Raw genomic sequence first — 19,076 nt, 5'->3', positions numbered from 1 at the left:
GAGGTGAACTGTGTCTTAAAGAAAACCTGAATTAACCCCAGGTAATCCCTGGGAGGCATAAAGAAAAATTTTTTCCATTGCCCTTCCTGGAGTTCTCTAAAATCACTGAAGCTCACGATTCACACCTCCATACAGTTTTCCTATTTCCTTTTCTACACAGGCAATATACTTTATTTTCCAAATCTCTGATCATTCCCACTTTCCTTTGGGTTTGCTCCAATTTGTCAACTTCTTTTCTTAAAGGGTGGTACAGAAAACTTGATCTAATACTGTTCATGTGAAGTTGCACGCAACAAAACTTGGAGTGCCTTCTCTTCCCTGTTAAACATCACATATAGAATTTTTTCATAGCAATATGACCCCTTCAAGGAGTGACTTAATCAAACTCATTTGACTTGAACTGCTGTGAACAAGCAGCAAAAATGGAGGCAGTCACTGCATCTCAACAAAGGGACATATTGATTTAGTAAGTGGGATTAAAACAGTTGCTTACTTGACTCCACCTCTAGTGTTCACTCCCTTCAACATCAGCCATGTACCTTGACCCTTGCATGATTAATGTTTTCAGTGATGACTGAAGCAAAATGCTGCTAAGTATTCTGACCTCCTCACCTCAACCCACAGTTCATTTTTCCTCCTTGTGAAAGAGTAGAACAATTATGCCTTGTAGCTAGTGTATAATGTATTTATACTTAATCTTCACATACATTTTTAATGTCTCATTTTTTGCATTCAACTGCCAGATTTGGCTCATGCTACTGTTGTGTACTTTTCTTCAGTAGATTCTTTTAAATATCTCCAGGGACGGAGAATCCACTACTTCCCTGGGCAGCCCATTCCAATGCTTGATCACTCTCTCGGTAAAGAAATTCTTTCTAATATCTAACCTAAACTTCCCCTGGCACAACTTAAGACCATGCCCTCTTGTCTTGTTGAAAGTCGTCTGGCAAAAGAGACCAACCCCCACCTGGCTACACCCTCCTTTCAGGGAGTTGTAGAGAGCGATGAGGTCTCCCCTGAGCCTCCTCTTCTTTAGAGGCTGAACAGCCCCAGCTCCCTCAGCCTCTCCTCATAGGATCTGTGCTCGAGTCCCTTCACCAGCCTGGTTGCCCTCCTTTGGACCTGCTCCAGGACCTCGATATCCTTCCTAAACTGAGGGGCCCAGAACTGGACACAGTACTCGAGGTGTGGCCTCACCACACATCTGTACACATCTCATTTATACAGTCTTGCTGGTGTTCAGAGACACTTCTTTGCTGAGGCACTGAACTCCTAGGTCAGTAACTTTTGCCTACATGATGGCTTTACTGCTGCTAAAAAAAAAAAAAAAAAAAAAAAAAAAAAAAGGAACATTAGTGCAGCTTGTGAAACTACCAGTAATACCCTCCTCTTGTTACAGATCATGACAGACCTCAAAAGGACATTTTTTTTCACGTCACCACTGAGCCAACAGCTGTGTTTGTATTAGTTAGGACAATAGCCATGCAAGCTAAAGCACTCATGCAGCTAGAGAAGCATATCCTTGCAACATATGCCACCCCTGCCTTAGAGCTTTGGCTGGCCTCATGCTGGGTATGTCACCTTGGGGGCTGCTTGGCAGTAGCTGGACTGGTTGAGCATCTCTGCAGAGACTTCTAGGAAGAGGAACATGAGCAGAGTAAAGCTAAGCTTCTGCAAGTCTAGAATATTCACCTCTTTGAGACTTCTGAGCCCCAGCCTTCTCAGAAAAATCCTTAAGTTACTGCAATTTTCATACAGTTTCCAAGAGGCACTCTCCCTTCTCTTTCGAAGAGTCAGTGGGTAGGAAGAGACAGACCATCCAACAAAACTTCTTGTCTTTCTCCCCTGTTTTCTCCCTCCAGAGCAGGAAAAACTACAGTACGTATACAAGTTTTTTGACAGCAGAGAAATCCTTGGTTAGAATTCCTTACAGATACACCACTTTGCATAAATAACTTCAGCTGTGCTCCCCAGTCAATCCTGAGATGCAAGTCCAGGGGAAAACAATCTGTTCGAAGTCCAATGTTCAGAGAGCTATTTACTGTTCCTCACTTTCCTGCTCTCCATGACACATTGTCAGGGACAAATTACAGAACTGTAACAAAATGTCGTCAAAAACATGAAAAGAAGAAGTTAATATATGCAAAGAGTCTCCACACACCTGTAAGTCCTAAGCACCCTTAGGAGGAAGAGAGAAAGGTCTGGGCTCAGTTCCCCAGCTGAAGATTTGTCAGTCTAAGGTTTGATCTGAGAAAAATAGCTATTTACTACCCCAGACTAGGAAGATTATGACCTCCAAGAAAACAATTTGTCCTGAACTAAAAGGCTTAGATTTCACTTGTTTGTTTGCTTTTTAATAGCTAATACGGGCCCCAAAGCCAAGGACTGAAGACATTTAGCAAGTGTCAGCCTATCCGCTAGAGAAACCTGCAGAGTGAAGAAACACAGTGAGAAGACCTTGTGTACTAAACAGTCTGGAGCATGAAAAGCTATCTAGGTAACTAGGTAATTACCTATTCCTGACCCTGGGGTTAACCTGAGGGATGGTGGCCAAGGCCTCTGGAGTCTATGCCGGATCAACAGTAATAGGTCAGGCTGTTCTGGGAGCTGGGTTCTGAGGCCCCTGGCTCTGTTTTCCCTGACTAACGACAATTTCACAGCTCTGAGGAACAGAACTTGGTTTCAGAGCCAAAACCCACTGAATTCTTGCCCACAGGTACACATAAAACAGAAAAACTGCCTTTGTACCTGCTCAGCAAACAGAAGTCACTGCTCCCCTAGTTGTAGAAGTAACACTAATAATACCACCACTAAAGCTGTAGTATACATTAATCCAAGCTGTAAGCTTATTCACAGGCTCTAAAATCAGAAGCTGAGACATTTAATCTGTTGATTTGCCCTAATGCCGAGAGGCTGCAAATGAGATTGGCTTCCACTGTTGCTATATTAGCTGTAAATACGTAAAGTCCAGCCTGTAGCTCAGATCCACACCATGCACAATCCTTCTACCTCTTTTCCTCGGTAAATCATACAAGGCGAAAACGCCCCTGAAGAAACATTCCTTCCCAAGCCCGGTACGTGGCACCCATCACCACAACCCCCCAATAACGCGCTTGCTGCTCCGGGCAAGCCCTTAACCCAGCTGGGTCTCAGAGCGGGAGGGATGCCGTAGGAGAGCCTCCCCTCTGCCCCTGGGTCACTCGGGGGAAGGGATAGGGGCGGAGAGGGAAGGAGGAGCCGCCTCTCCACCGCCCGCCCCTCCGCAGGGAGGAGCCACCTCCTGCCCCACTTAAGCGCCGCGGCCGCCGCTGCCTCACGGCCGGGAGGGCCTTGGGGACGATGGCGGGCTACGCGGGATCAGTGGTGCGGTGAGTGCTGGGAACCCCTCTTCAAACATACACCACATACCACCCCCAGCATCGCAGACGCTGAGCCCGGTAGCGAATTCTTGAAAAGACCAGAGCGCGGATAACTCCGTGTTTGCTCCAGGGGTTCAAGGAGCAAAGGGCGGCTTCGAGCAGGACGTGAGGACTGCTCACAGCAGGTGTAGGGAGGGGGAGGTTTAATCTGGGGGAAGCTGTTTCTGTCGGCCTTTCCAGCCTCAGGTAAAGCTCTTCGGGAGGTGCAAGAAGAAGCTTTGGAGTTTTTGACTCCTTTCCGAGGGATAACGCCTGGGATGTGTCCGCCACCTCTGGGTGGAGCGGAGCGGAGCTGCCGCCCGGTGTGTCAGGCGAGGAGCCTCGGGGTAGTGAGGGGTCTGCTTGCACCCAGTGACAGCATAAGCACGACCCCCGGCCTCTGGTCCCATTTCAGGGGTGCCAACCATAAAAAGTGTATCTGGTTCTGTTCGACACTTAAAGGGATCTAGTTCTACCTGCGGTTCAGCTATCTCTACAGTTAATGTTGTAGAGCAGGGAAACCAAGTCTATAATCTGGTCAAAACCTGAGTCTTTTGACTGATTTGTGCCTTTGTTGCTTTTGGGGTTTTGGTTTTTTGATTATTTTTTTTTTCTTTTTGTTGGCTTTGCTGTTACTGCTGTTGTCGTTTGTCAGTGAACTCTAACCCAAAATCAAACCATGCCATATTCTGAAGCCACACGAGTTGTGCAATGTTGATTTTTGAGTGAAGTCTTTGGGTGAAGACTGTTGCACCACATTCTTAGATAAACATATGGGACACACTGCAAACAAAGGTAAAGAGTGAAATGTGTGTACAGGGCTCAAGGAATGCTTTTAATCCCAGGGTAAAAAAAAATAAAAATCTGTCCAATTGGACATGTCATGACACTGAACGCTTGGGATTATATCTTTGAGTCCCTCTCTTGCATTTTCTAGTTGCACAAAACAAATGGGAAGAGATGCTAGAGTTTGAAAACATTCACTCTTTCAGATATGTTTGTTTTCAACTGGTATTGGGTCCCTTTCTCCTTTAGGGAAGAGCTAGGACTTGATCCTTTTGACATTAAAGAGTAATAAAAGAATAGTGGGGTTGTCTTTACCCGACATATCACTCAGCTTTCTATTAAAGCTTTAGAATGTTACTGCTTGTTTCCTCATTTAACTTATATTAATTTCCTATTAAAATCTGACTTGGTAACTCAAATCCAGTAGAATTCCCTGCATCAGAAATTGGTTTGTCTAGTTTCTGAGGACAGCTGCAGCAAAAAGGGGGCTTTCTAGGTGGCCTCTGTGTAGGCCGATCCGTTTGTGGCTTTTGTTTGTCTGGGCAAACAAAGAAAAAGTAAGCTTTCAACAACAGGCCCAGAAATGGAAGGGTTCACACTCTGTTTGGCTTCTTGAAATCCCACTGGCTTTTGTTTCCTGGTACTTCTCATTAACTGAAACCTCAGTCTGCACTGGAGCCCAGACCCACTGCTTCATTAGCAGACTTGGTTTAAAGATTATATTGACTGGTTGTATTGAAATGTAGATGAAACAACACCAGTATTAAGTAACTCCCAAAGACTTGGACTCCTGTTAAGTGGCTGTCTGACGGAGCTAATGAAAGTCCTGGTTTGTTAATCTGTTTCTTGGGGTGGGTTTTCCCCCCTGACATTTTACATCTGAGGACCAGGCAGCAGTGTTAGGTGATTGGTCTTGAATCCTGAAGAAACAGCTGCTCAGAACTGCAAATTATGGCTTGTATAATTGGCTGTGTTAATGCCTGAGGTAAACCTTGAGCTAACAAGTTCTGCCTGTGAGCTGTACCCCTATCACTCTTTTATATCAAGATGTATGTTTTGGCTTTTGTGAAAGTAACTTGGCTTAAGTAATGAGAAATAAAACAGTTCAGATGGAGTGGTGTTTTCTGTCCTCACAAAAAATAAATTAAAAAAAATCTCAGTGCTGTCATCTACTGCTGAAGTAATTATTCTATGTGCTACTCTTCAAATGTGTGAGAAGGAACATGTTATCACTAGTTCCAAAAGCATTGTCTATTGGATCCTGAGCATTGCACTTTCTAACATCAGGGTACCTGTGAAGTGGTGTCATCAGCCCCAAGATAATTGAGCAGGCTTCATATTTGACGAATATACAAGTGATTCATATTGGGAGCTGCCCATGGATTAGTGGGGTGATTGGGGAATTATCAGCTTATTAAGAGATAAAGGAACACACCCTTCCTTTCTGTGGAGTATCAATGCTACTCTGGCACCTTGTCCTCCTCGCTGGTCTTCACACTACTTAAGGAGGAAAGTGCTTATTAGCTCTTTAATTTGAAAGAGTCCCCGTTTCCTCAGAGCCATACTGATTGCTCATTCTCATCACCTTTGTTACAGGAAGGAAAGAGGTTTCTACAAGTCATGTGTATATAAGCAAAATGTTGAAAGCCAGGGACCTACTGCTTATACAGCACTACCATGAAGGTATTAGCTTGACCTAGAATAAAAGTGCTGAACATCTCTCCCCCGCTTGTTTTTTTTCATAACTCCAGTAATGCCGAGGAGAGAAACTTTTTGTATACAAAGGAAAGACAATAGCCTAAAGCCCAGCAAAACAGCAGCTCTGAATGAGACCACAAAATAAATTATTTACTGAAATTATCTGGCCAGTAACAGAAATTACTTTGCTTTCCCAAAAAATATGCTTCAAGACTAGAGAAGACATTTGGAAAGGATAGTTTTTCTCCCTGTTCAATGTGGACTTCCCCAAAAAGGTGACTGGAACTTTATTAGCTATGTAACTTTCTATCATTTCATTGTTGCTCTAGGAATTCCTGTATTCATTCCTTGTCTGTAGAAAGAGATTGCCGGCCCAATCCTTCCCTCTCTGAAAGTGTTAGAATAGATTTTTCCTACAAAAACCTGGCATTTTACATCTACATTGGAGAACAAAATGGGGATGCAGCTCTTTCCCCCTCCCCCTCCCAGCATTCAAGAGAAAAAGATACACAGGGGTAAAGTCCAGGAATCTGGGAATCTGTAACTGTAAAAGTCTGTTAGAGACCAATCCTTTCCAGGTGTTGTTACAGAGGGTGATTTTTGCAAACTGGCTAGCTATTGAATTAACCAATATGATTTGTTAGTGAAAAGCTGTCACTAGATGTAAGTGGGAGCAGGTTGTACCTTGCTGTGGGAGCAGGCAGTTGCAAATTGTATCCACTCTAGTTTTCCTAAGGGACCCCAAACAGTTGCTATTAAAATATGCGATTACCCAGGAAAATTTAAAATCACCTCCTAGAAGCATTTGACTTTTAGCCTGCTCTAACACTATAAATTTACATACTTTGACCTTAATTTTAATTTCATTTGACATTTTTTGTTACATAGCACAAGCAAGTTATTTTCTCATTTTCATGCATGAAGTTTTGTTGATTGTAGATATTTTTTCTAAGATAAATACCTGGGCTGTTTGGAAGTCAAGTGTAACTGTATGAAGAGGCCCAATCGTGTTCTGGTGTTAAGTGTTATGAGTCTGGGTAATCATACCATAGGATCATAGAAAGGCTTATGCTGGAAGGAACTTTAGAGACCATCTACTTCAACCTCCCTGCTATGGTCAGGGATGCCTCTCACCTAGACAAGGTTGCTCAAAGCATCATCTAACCTGGCCTTGATAATATGTTCAATCTTCCTAAACAGAAGTCATATCTTATCTAATTAGTTAAAAGTAGTTTTGTCTATCATCTGATTGTTTATCTAGCAGGTAAAAATTATGATCTGCATGGCTTAATGAAGCAAGAGCTGCTGTCTTTCCAATACAGTGTTTAAACCTGCCAGCCTCACTATAACCATGACCTTAATATCAGCTAAGCTAGAGGTTGTCCACATCTGCTTGAAATGTTTTTAATTTTACAAGTGTTTTCAAATGTCACTGGCAACAGAAATTTCAGAGACAACACCTCTGTAGGGCTATCAAATTTTTAGTTTTGAAAGCAAGCTCCTGAGTCTGAAGTAACCTGTTAATTAGTCTCATAATGGTCTTGCAACACTGAGCTCAGCACTCCTCTTATTTCTCACACTACTTGACATTACTATTTGTATAACTATGCTGAATTTTTATTTGTCTTAGATCCTTGGTATCCATGGGAGCATCTGTGGGAGCAGTAACAAAACAGACCCTGTTCCCTCCACTCATGCCTGCAGGGAGACCTTTCCGTGTGTCCAATGCCTCCCGAAGCAGCCGGAAAGGGATTGTTGCAAGCAGCCTGAAAGAGCTCATCAGCAAGGTATAGCAAAGAGTCCCACCCTGACTGAAACTTGCAGTAAAATACATTGTCCCAGAAAGGCAATCCACTGATTCTTTTTCTTATAATAAATCATTACTGAGGAAATTCAGAAGATTTTGTCAGATAAGCAAGTATAAGTACCAAATGCTGGGCCTTTCAAATGCTAAAATCTACTGTTTTTTGGGTTTTTTTTTCAGACTTTAGATGCCTTCCTTATATCTGCTGGAATAGTTACTCTGGTTTTGGAGGAAGATGGCACAGTTGTGGACACAGAAGAGTTCTTCAGGTCCCTGGATGATAATACGCACTTCATGGTTCTAGAAAAAGGGCAGAAATGGACAGAAGTAAGTGCTGACTGCCTCTCTCAGAAGTGGATGGAAGAATGTCTGCGGGTACTGAAAGAATTGGAAAGAAGGGGGGAAGAGAAAGAAAACTTTTCTTAAACAAGGCAGGGTATCAACTCCTTGTTGAGCCTTCCTGGCTGACAAATCAAGTTCAGTTTATTTTGCTTTGTCCCCTGTTTGGACACAGAACTGTTGGCAAAAGATTTGCCACAAATATAAATGAAATTTTACAACTGAAAAGAAATGTAGGGGAAATCCCCCACTTTTGAAGATCCTCAGAAATAACTTTGTTCTTTAGCCTTTTTGTAATGTAAAGAAAACAAGCACTTTGGCTGCATGAAGTTAAAAATATAATGTTTCTAAGGGTTAGCTTTCAGAGGGGAAAAAATTGCCTGCATTAAGCAATATAAAAGAAGCTTTGCTTTGTGAATGCAGTATTGGTTTAGTGAAGGCTAAAAAAATGCCAGTGTTTAGTCTTGCAAATGGCTAAAATTTGTCATTAAAACTTAATGTTAGCCTACATGCTTTAAGATATTTTAAGAACTACTAAGGTCAGCTAGCTTTAGCCCTCTAATCATATTTGTGTTCAGTTTGTGGGGAAACAGTCATCTGTATGTCAATGAACTGGGATCAAACTCCTAATTGTGTCCATTAAATAGTTGTTTCTAGAAAGGTAGCATCAGTATTTCTTCCACCAGGTGCAGAGCTAGCTGAGGAGCTGTAAGCAGGCCTACTATTTTTTGTTTGTACACAGATTGCTCAATCATGTGGCCCCATTTTTTCAGTCTCCTATTGCAGCATGAGCAGCTTGTACATTTTTCCCCCAGATACCTCACTGGCTTATCAACCTGCTACATTTACGCTATGAGCTCCAAGAACAAAAAATTAGCTGCAGCCAGGGTATAACTTCACCTTTCTCCTTCCCACTCTGCTCAATATTCTGACTGGCCTGGTAACAGAACAAATTTTAATGCTGGCCCTCTTCAGGCTGGAAAAGACTTAGGGTCATAAAGTCCTATCACTTACTTGCACTGCCAAGTCCACCGTGAAACCATGTAACTAAAAACCACACCTGTGTGTCTTTTAAATACCTGCAGGAATGGTGACTTCACTTGGCAGTTTGGTCTGGTGCTTGACGACCCTCTTGGTGAAAAAAATTTTCCCTAATCCAAACTCTCCTGACCCAATTTGAGGCTATTTCCTTTTGTCTTATTGCTTGTTATTTGAGAGCTCTAGGTGTTGGTCTCTTGTCCTGACAACCTTTTTTCTACCTAGCTGTAGAGGATAACATCTCCTCTCAGCCTCCTTTTCTCCAGACTAAATGCCAGTTGCCTCAGCAACTCCGCAGAAGACTTGTTAGTCAGACCCTTCACGAACTTTGCTGCCCTTCTCTGGACTCACTCCAGCACCTTGGTCTCCTTCTTCTAGTGGGGCTCCAAAACTGAACACAGTATTTGAGGTGCAGCCTTCACCAGAGCCAAGTAAAGAGGCATCACTTCCCTAGTGCTGCTGCCCACAATGTTTCTGATACAAGCCAGGATGCTGTTGGCCTGCTTGGCCACCATGGGCACACTTCTGGATCATATTCAGCTGGCTGTGGTCCTTTTCCTCTGGGCAGCTTTCCAACCACTCTTTCCCAAGACTCCAGTATTGCTTCTGGTTGTTGTGACCCTTGGACCTGTTACCTTGCCCTTCTGAACCTCTTAAAATTGACCTCAGCCCATCAGTACAGCCTTGTATGTATTCAGAACTGTTGTTGATAGGAGTCCCTCCTGCTGGAGCTTGGAGGCTGTCAAACTAAAACAGGCATAAAAATGCTGCTGGTTAGTGATACACTAAAGTGTGTAAGTTGGTCTGACTTATCATGGCACTGTCTGAGTGCTGAGGTGACATGTACAAAAAGGCCCAGTTTTACATAATGCTGTTGCTTCATTTAGCAGGCAAAAACACTTTGGCAGCTGCCAAATCGTTTAATCTTGAGTGGGATGTCCTGAACAGAATATTCCATGTACCCACTAGGTGTCTCTGTAAATACAGGGCTGCTATGTCAGTCTTTTTCTTGAAGCCAGGGAGCCTGAAAGAAGCATCCTCGGACAGCCCTGAAGTAGATGAGGGCTGTTTTCAGTAAAGGAGGCTGGATTTAAGGTAGAAGATGACTTTGCACACTCCTCCTCCTCAAATTTTTCTTTTATACTCAGTACTACACCCTAGGCCTGATCAGTGGGAGTTTCCTTCCCATGTTATCTTTTTAGTAGGAAGAATAGGGACGTGTTATAAGCCAGGACTTGAGGTGAAGACCTGACTTTTTGCAGCTGACCCTAAGAGTGCCCACCAGTATTGTGTTCCTTCCTAAACAGAAGGACCTAATATTATCCTGGTTATTTGGTGACTGTTTTAGTGTGGACTAACTGTGCTACTTTGGCTAGCAGCTGGAGCATACTTGGATAATTAAAAGTTCCTGCTTTACAGGAAATATTCAGGAGGTGCATCTGAAAAGCTGCACTGTTAGTGATTGTCTTGCTGTAGTTTCCTGGCTCATTATACAAAATGTTTCTCCTTTCTAAATTAGGCAAAAAATGGAGTAGTTGCTGTAAGACAAAAGAAGAAAATGGGAGTAGCTAATATCACGTTTGATCTGTACAAGCTGAACCCTAAGGATTTTATTGGCTGCTTAAATATCAAGGCAACTTTCTATGAGATCTACTCTGTCTCATATGACATCAAATGTATGGGAGCAAAGAGCGTACTGAGGTAAGTGTGTTTCCTCTGCTGATGTAAAATCTGTGTTTGCTTATTGGTTCTATGAAGCAGGTGTCTTTATAGACTTAGTGATTTTATTAGTTGTTACATACTGGCCAATATTCTGATTCTTCTTTTGTTAGGTGGACAGTGGACATGTAAAAACTTAATATAGCTTTTTATGGTTGAATCTTAAATTTCCCCCAAGGTAAAATCTTACCAGCTTGTATTTACCACAAGGCTGTGGGTGCAGTCTCTTTGTTTTCCTGAGAGAATTTCCCCAGATTACTTTGACTTCTTTGAAGAATGCAGGAGGACAAGGAAGAAGCATCCGACTCTTTGAAAGGTGGGCTTCAAGAGGATGAAATGAGAGGAATTTGAGATGTAATGACAGAGTCTCTTGCTCAGACTTTGCAGTACCTGGCTGCCAAATTTACCACCTGACCTACATGGAGGCAAAGGAAAATTTGAGATATGACAATTAGTGTGAATTTGTCATCATCTGTAAGACACTGATGTCACTTTTTAAGCCAGCTGGTCTCTAAGCAAACTAATGAAGCCTAAAGGATCACTGTCTCTTTCAGGATCAATCTATGTTGGGTTTTGTAGAACAGACTGTCAAGAAATGCTGTCTCATGCATGGGCAAAATAATACCAGTTGTGTCCACTGCTTTCAACAGTATTGAAAGTCTGTGCCTTGTCAAAAACAAGCTGTCTGCTTGAGTTGTCTCTTTCACAGAGGTGCCATACTTTGATAGCTGCTTAAGTTGCAGTCCTAAATTTCTCTACCTGACCTTTCAAATTGTGTTGAGACTCTACAGTATAGCATTGCTGCATGTTATTATTTGAGGACAAGATCTGCTCTGTACAGAACAGACAGATGTATATGCCTGCAAGCAAGGTTTCATTTCCCCTGACCAATATGTAGTATTTAGTTTGAAGTCTTCAAATAGTCCCTCCTCTCATCATGCAGGTAGTGAGCATCATAATGCTAATTTTGTTCCCCATCTTTTGACTTTTCCACTCTATTTAGGTGATCCCTTGCTCAATCCTTCAGGCTACAGCTGTTATGACTGTAAATGAGATGCATCTCTCTGGTCCTGTTTCAGTGATCATCCAAGTATATGTTATGCCCACCTGTAGCACTGCCTTCTTTATGGTTCCTTCAGAGCAAAAGCTTGCTTTCAAACAGCTGCACTCCTCCAGTTCTTGTGTTTGTCAGGTTTCTTCAGCCAGCACAAACTGATTTCTAGCTATCTGCTGTGGAGATGAGTGTCAGCACTGGAACTTGCACTGTTAAGGAGGATTTGAAGTGAAAGTTCTGCCTCCCTGCTAACACAGGGAATCTGGTGAGAAAGAAATGATACTGGTGAACAGCTGAAGTAGCTGTGGAATTCTTTGGGAAGCACTGTTATGTTATAGCTGAGATGTAAGGCAAGTGTCAAGGTGGGAAAATAGCTAGCAAAAAACAAGATAACAAAGAAGAGAGAACCATGAATACTCATAAACACAACAGTGAGATGGGTTGTCTCAACTTGCTATTGAAACTGAAAACAGATGAAGTTAGGTTCTTGGTGCAGTCCCTCTGCTAATGAATTCCAGATTGCTAACTGGTGAGTACTCTTCTAGCCCACCTGTGGAGTATGAAGGGAAAGGTTGTTCATTGCTGCAGTTGTTCATTGCAGGGAGGGGCTCAAAGCCTGCCACATCTGATTAGTGCATTTCCCCAAACAGTTTGTCTCTAGTGTCAAATGTCCAGTTCATAACTTCCTCCATGGGTCAAGTGACAACTGCTCTTAAATGCAAGTGACACTGCAGCTGCTCTAAAGCTCAGTACCAGGTGCAGTTTTCTTTACAACTGTGAAGCTCCTTGGCCTGTACTCTGGTGGAGGGAAGGACATACTGAAATGGTATATTGTGTGAGAAACACAAGGGTTTCATTAAACTGTTTTTAAAAGGCTTCCCAGGCTTTAAGTACAGGGCATTCTATGCTTTTGAAGCAATAGGATTTTGACTGCAAATCTTTCATTACAGAAGAAAAAAAAATAATTTGTAGAAAGGTAACTTTGCTTTTTCTTCCTGACATCAAAGGAGATGTAAATAGCAGAGGGTTCACAGTTGCATGTTTTCTCAGACAGGAATTTAGAAAATCTTCCCTCTTTTGCAGAAGAGGAAGGCTGGTCGTGTTTCTGCATCATCAGAAACTGATTCCTTTTCAGATTTAGAATGGTTCTGGTTTTTGCATACCATTTCCCCAGTATTTCAGCTTTATAGTTGTGAGACCCAACTTCCCTTTCAGGTGATGAGGCTTGGCCATAGCTCTCAGCACTGGTGTCCCAATTCCTTCTTAGAGAATAAAAGGAAGTCACAGGTATAACTTAACTTGAATAAATGACCACTCAAATATAATCTGTTCGCTTTCAAGCTGTTGTGCTCCAAAGTCTATTGAAGAACTCTGATGCTTGTCTGATATTAGTTTATGGATCAGTGCTGATTCTCACAGTGTATTACATACTTGAATGCTGATACTTAGTAAAAATTAAAAAGAATAAAAGTTCTGAACTGAAAATTCTTAAGGCTTGCAGACTGGACAGTATTAATTGTCCTTGCTTTGCTTGTTTTGCTGTTGGGCATTCACTGTAACATGATTGCTCAGCTTCAGATCTAATCAAGCTTGACCTGTAGCTTGGATTTACATGCAGTGTTGAATTAGTGAATGGCCTAAAGGTGAAATGCAAAGTGGATTCATGCTGTAGGAATGCTGCTGGGCTCCCAGGCAAAGTCTTCAGTTGAGCTCTGTTAGCTTGAGTAATGGCTTTGCAAAAGACCTGGAAACATCTAATAGGATGATAGGCTGCTTTGTCAAGTGGGTTTTCTGAGTCTGCCAATATGTCAATAGTTTTCTGTTTATCAGTGGCCTCAGAATTTGCTCTAAAGCAGGTACAAAAATTACCAGCCTCACCAGAAGTGAAGAGGAATAAGAGTTCTTATGTGTATGTGTGTGTATGTGTTTATATATATATATATATATATGTACATACATACCTAGCTCAGCCTGAAGGTCTTGGGGAGGGGATGGGGCAACATCACTTTGGTCAAATTTTTGTTAAACAACTGGCTTTTCTTCTAGGAAGGTGCTTCAGCTCATGTCCCATGCAGCACAAGTAACTGGACATTTTCTTCTCTATACTGGAACATACATGCTGCATTTGATGGGTGAATATGATGAAGATGGCAAGTGTGCAAGATCAATGCGGGAGTAACGAATACCACTGCACTTCTGATACCAGACACATTTGTTTAAAGTCATTCTCTTGCCCAATTTTGATTCTAATGATGTTACAGTAGGGGAATGGCCATAGATATGAACTAAATTTTCCCATTTGGGAGTGCTTGTAGGCCTTAGTAATAAAGTAAGTGTTTGGTATTCAGAGGCTCTTAACACAGCAGAAGGATGGGTGCCTAATGTCTGAGAATTTGGCAAAAGGAGAGCAGGTTTCAGCCCTGGCAATTCAATATGTAGACTAAGTATACTTAGGAACTTGCATGCTTTGTAACCAGTGGGGTTTTCTTGCACTGATCAAAACAGTTTGATTGTTTTTTTCCATGGCAGTCTACTTGCCTTCTAAGCAGACTGGGCTGTAAGTTGGGGGTGGGGGAAATTTGGTGGTTTTGTTCTTTAATTCTTTAAAGTGCTGGTAATAGTGTTCAACTGGCACTGAGGTAAGGAGGGGTGAAGTGTACTTATTTACTTCTGCTGCCAATGGAAATACACAGTACAACTGAATCTTGGTTCAATCAATGACCACTCTGATGAAGTCAAACTGGAGAAAGTGCAACTATTAAGCAGAAGCTAAAATTTTAGCCTTAGTTCCCTTAAAACAAATAAAACCATTTAATTTTAACTCTTTATACTTTTTTTTTTCAAATCTTCAGAAAGTTCAGGTCAGTGAAGCTAATACCAGCTGAAGAAACTAAAGTATTTTCTTTCTGGGACTGATGTCCAGTTCTGCCTGAAGTATTGAAGTATTTGCCATAGTCTCATGAATACAGCTTACAAGCAACCAGCTGAGGTTTCCTTAAGGGATTAAATCATCACTTCTCTTGTTCTTACCATTCAGTTGCAAGATGACACTACAACCCAAGCAGTATTTGAGGTACATGTAGCATGAGTCTCTAAGAGATGCTTGTTTTTTTATGCCCCTGTGTTCAGGGGAGAGCAGCAGGACAGTATCTGGTTTTGTGTCAATGTACATATGCACTTAACTGGATATTTGCAGTTTTAGGGTCTCCCAAGGAAATCTTTATTAAAGGTCAGAGTTTTTAATCCTTAGGTATAATTGTCCAAAATATTTCCTACAGTTAGGTAACTGCTAGTCTGACCAGCTTTCAAGAAGCTTTTCCTCAACAATGTAGAAAACTGGAAAATGAGCAGGGTCAGGCATCTTGTGTCAAAATACAAAATCCTATTGCTAAAGGAAAAAAAAGTTCATATGTTTGGCTTTTGAGGTTTTCATTTGCTTGCACACAAAATCTTAAGTTTTTTAGTCTTGCTGAAGACTAAAAGCTACTAAGGAGACAGCAAATACAGGTGATATGTCTCGCCTGATGGCAAGTGCCATCTAGAAAGAGAAGCTCTGGTGACAGTGAACAAGGAGAAGAAAGCAGTGGGAGCAAAAGGGGGAAGGACCAACATGGACCCCACAGTGGTTGCTGTGCCTCTGCTGAGACAGGAATCCATTAGCTAGGTACATTGACTGCACTGATTTGTTGGGGCAAAGCTAAAAGAGGAGCAGGTGGACTAAAAAGAGCAAGCATTGTGTGGTGAGATCCATTCTGACCCGTCAGCTGGGTCTGTTCACTTCAAACATCACTAATATGTAGGAATATTGCTCTTTTATCTACCTGCAAATATCACCTTTGTATGCTTACTTTTGTGTTGCCTTTATGAATGTGACTTAGCCAGCTGGAGCTGCATCTTTCAAACCACAGTTATGAGGAAAAGCAACCTAAATCGAAGTGTTAAGGGGTCTGATGGACACAACTTCACTATGTGTCTTGTCTCTTCACTAAAACTATTAGAAATAAGTAGACAGCTAAGAAGAAAAACCTTCTTTTTTCTCATAATCTCTGTTGTTTGCCCTCTACTTCTCAGTGTTTGCTGGAGGGGGGAGGGTACACAGCTCTGGGCAAGGTTCTTTCCTATTTTCTTGCAGGAAAGAATGTTTATAACTTGGGGCACTGTCAGGTTATCTTCTGAAGAAAACGAACTATTCTGTGAGTAATGAGGAAGAGGCTGTGCTAAAATAGAAGCTTTATACAGCATCTGTATTGTTTTTACCACCTCCTGCCCCCAGTGGTTGTTGCCACGATAACCATTGGCCAAAATCTTTCTACCCCTGTCAAGGAATTGCATTTAACTGGTGCAGTGCTAGGACTTTGTCATTAATTCTTTCTGCTTTAATTATCATTTTTTTCTTATAAAATAAGCACATATCTAGAAAGCAAACTACATGTAATACTTCTAAGAATATTTGTTGCTAATGGTGGGAGCACAAACATTTAAAATAAAAAAAAAAACCAAAAAAATACCAAACCCCACCCAACTTGCATAGTTGAATACTGCATTAATTTGTGTGAAATGCCTCTTAAACATCTGTAATACAAAAGTTTCTGCAAGTCTGACCTATGCAGATCTCAAATTCCAGCCTTCTATAGCCAGAGGCAATTAATTATTAGAGACAATCCACTCCATAGTGGAAACACTCCATAGAAACACTCCATAGTTTCCAATGGCACTATCTCAGAACCTAACATGATCAAAAACTCCAGATGAATTTGCAGTCTTTTTAGGCAGCTGTTTCTTTGGCAGCTTAACACTTAAAACTTGAGCTGCTGAAGGTCATGTGAGTCTCCATCTCAGAGCATCTATCTCCTCTAAATCAAAACACAGCTGAAAAAAGTAACTCTTACCTGATATTTTTCTCAAAATGGGAAAAGTGTCTTGCAACATTTGAAGTGTTTGAAATGTTCATTCTAAATCTGGGTTTTGCAACTAAGTATTTTGGGAGATGATATTAGCTACTGTACTAACTTCTTTCCAGAGATAAAGCTTTGGCTTTGGATCAGACTGGAGGAGTATGTGATTCTCTGAGTTGGAGCCAGTCTGACTTTTCTTTTCTTTTACAGTTTGCTTAGGAGGCGTAGCTGTTATTTCAGCTGGTATCTGGTACATACCAGAGAAGAACTTCTGCATTAGCCACCTATCAGAAAACTATTTACAAGCAGTGTACAGTATCTTGCAAGAGGCAGGAAAACTAAAAGCACAGGCTCTTAACTGCAGGTGTGTAGAGATGAATCTAGCTTTTCTACTCCATATTTTTAGCTTTAAGCTTTATACCCATAAAAATTAATCTGATTGATACTGTTGCAGTCAAGGCCAGTATCACTGACCTGTGGAAGGTATGAAACATGTTTACTGCTTCCTTGCTTGAGCTGGCCCTTTTTGCCTGTTGCTTTGCATCACTTACTAAGAATGCACCAAGTCATCCTCTCTAGTTACCAAAAAAGGAATTTTCACTGAAGTACTCAATCTTGTTGACTCAGGCACTATTCATGTTCAGCAAGCAAAACAAAGTTACTCTCTTTATTACTAGAATGAAGGATCTAATAGCTTTTCTGTGTGTAATTTATAGTTACTTCATTTCCTTCCTTTCAAACCCATGAACCTATTGCTTTCTTGCACCTTCCTATTTTTTATCAGTAGAAATAGGATTACAAGCTCTTCTGATCAGGGGAAGAGGAAAAGGCAGGGTCTAAATTCTTTTGACCGTTTGGAATATGTTCTAGGAAACATCCTGAATCTCTTCTCTACAGAGAAGGGAAAAGTAAAGAAAAGAAAATAGGATTTGGGCTTGAAGGTTTTTCAGTACAGTGAGTAAAGAGGTAGGTATTAACTACTTAGGGGATGTTTGTAACTTTAAATATTAACTGTGAATATAACTACATATGGTCATTTGTAACTTCCTAGAATTAGAACTCTAATTTTCCTAAGGTAATACTTGAACTAGAGGCATAAGTTTCTTTAATCAAAAACTAATGAAAGCTTAAAACCCAAGTACATTTTTTTACTTGATACATTAAGTTTTACTGGAGTTATTAATGTGTTTAACAAACCACTGAAGTTTTAACAAAACAATCAACTATTCTTACGGGTTTAGCATTTATCATTGCTTTCTCTATCTTACCGTGTCAGTTAAGATATATTTACAGATATGACCACTGCTTTTTTGCAAAGGGAAAAGAATAGTATTTTACTACTTCACAACTTTCAAGCTCAGTAATTTACTTTGCTAGGAAAATTGAGATGGGTGAGAATTGTGTGTGATTACAGTCTCTTCTGATAGTGGTGCCAATTTTAAGGAACACTGTTCTTGAATAAATAAATTCAAATGGTGGCTTTGGACATTGTCTCTTAATTTCCAGAATAACTTATTCCTGAAATAATCCTGAAATAAATGACTGTTAGTGGATCTAGAGTCAGCCACAGAGAGTTTCCAAATACTGGTTTACAGCACTGAAGTAACAGTATACTATTATATGGCTCTTAACTCTGTACTGCTGACTCACTTTCTGGCCTCAAAGAAACCATACAAACTGTGTTTCCTTTCATAAAAAAGGGAATGCCTTTCTCCATCTTTTATTACAGCTGCAAAAGGTTTACAAACCGCTGAGTACAGAAGACAGACAGCTTCATCAGTCTCTGGTTTTCACCAAATACTGTAAAGATCAAGGACATTCATTAGGAGAAATAGCATGCAAATATGATTGAAGTACTGTACTTCCAACTAGTGAGTACAGCCTCTACTCAGCTTAAGGGGCAGTTTTGCAGAGCTTGACTACTGAGCAGTTCCTCCCTTGCAGGACAACCAAGGTCTGATCTCTTGCTGTGAAAAAGTGCAAAATAGCACTGTATTTGGTTTAGTTTCAACATCTTAGTACTGTGGGGTGGAGGGATGCTGTGAGAGTGGCCTCTGAGTAGAGACAAGGGGCTGCTTCTGCATGGTACAGATCTGTGCACTTGGCTTCAAAATGAGCCCACTGTTGCCCAAAGCTGAGCCCTAAAGCAAGTTTGTGGCACCTCTGTGGAAATGTAATATAGGGTAAAAAAAATGTTGTGAAGCAGTTGTGAGAGGGCTCAGAAAAACATGAGACACAGAGGTCAGAAAATTAAGTACTCCAGGTGATGGAGCAGAGCTTCTCCTGCAGCCCCTGGAGAATACCATGGTGTAGAAAGTAATCCCCCTTCAACCCATTGAGGACCC

At 41.3% G+C, this 19,076-nt stretch overlaps 1 protein-coding gene across 1 annotated transcript; it reads left to right on the top strand.

Annotated features, from left to right (window-relative positions):
• Positions 1–3,261: 3,261 nt before the first annotated feature.
• On the top strand, positions 3,262–18,215 carry CIDEA (cell death inducing DFFA like effector a). Its single transcript, XM_008505516.2, has 5 exons — positions 3,262–3,368; positions 7,513–7,669; positions 7,867–8,013; positions 10,583–10,764; positions 13,883–18,215. Exons 1-5 carry the CDS (start codon positions 3,340–3,342, stop codon positions 14,013–14,015), a joined length of 648 nt encoding a protein of 215 aa, XP_008503738.2. The 5' UTR covers positions 3,262–3,339; the 3' UTR covers positions 14,016–18,215.
• Positions 18,216–19,076: the final 861 nt, after the last annotated feature.

The sequence above is a fragment of the Calypte anna genome, chromosome 2, assembly GCF_003957555.1.
Source record: "Calypte anna isolate BGI_N300 chromosome 2, bCalAnn1_v1.p, whole genome shotgun sequence".
Lineage (NCBI taxonomy): Eukaryota > Metazoa > Chordata > Aves > Apodiformes > Trochilidae > Calypte > Calypte anna.
The sequence above is the reverse complement of the archived record's forward strand: the minus strand, read 5'-3'. Positions and strand labels throughout refer to the sequence as shown.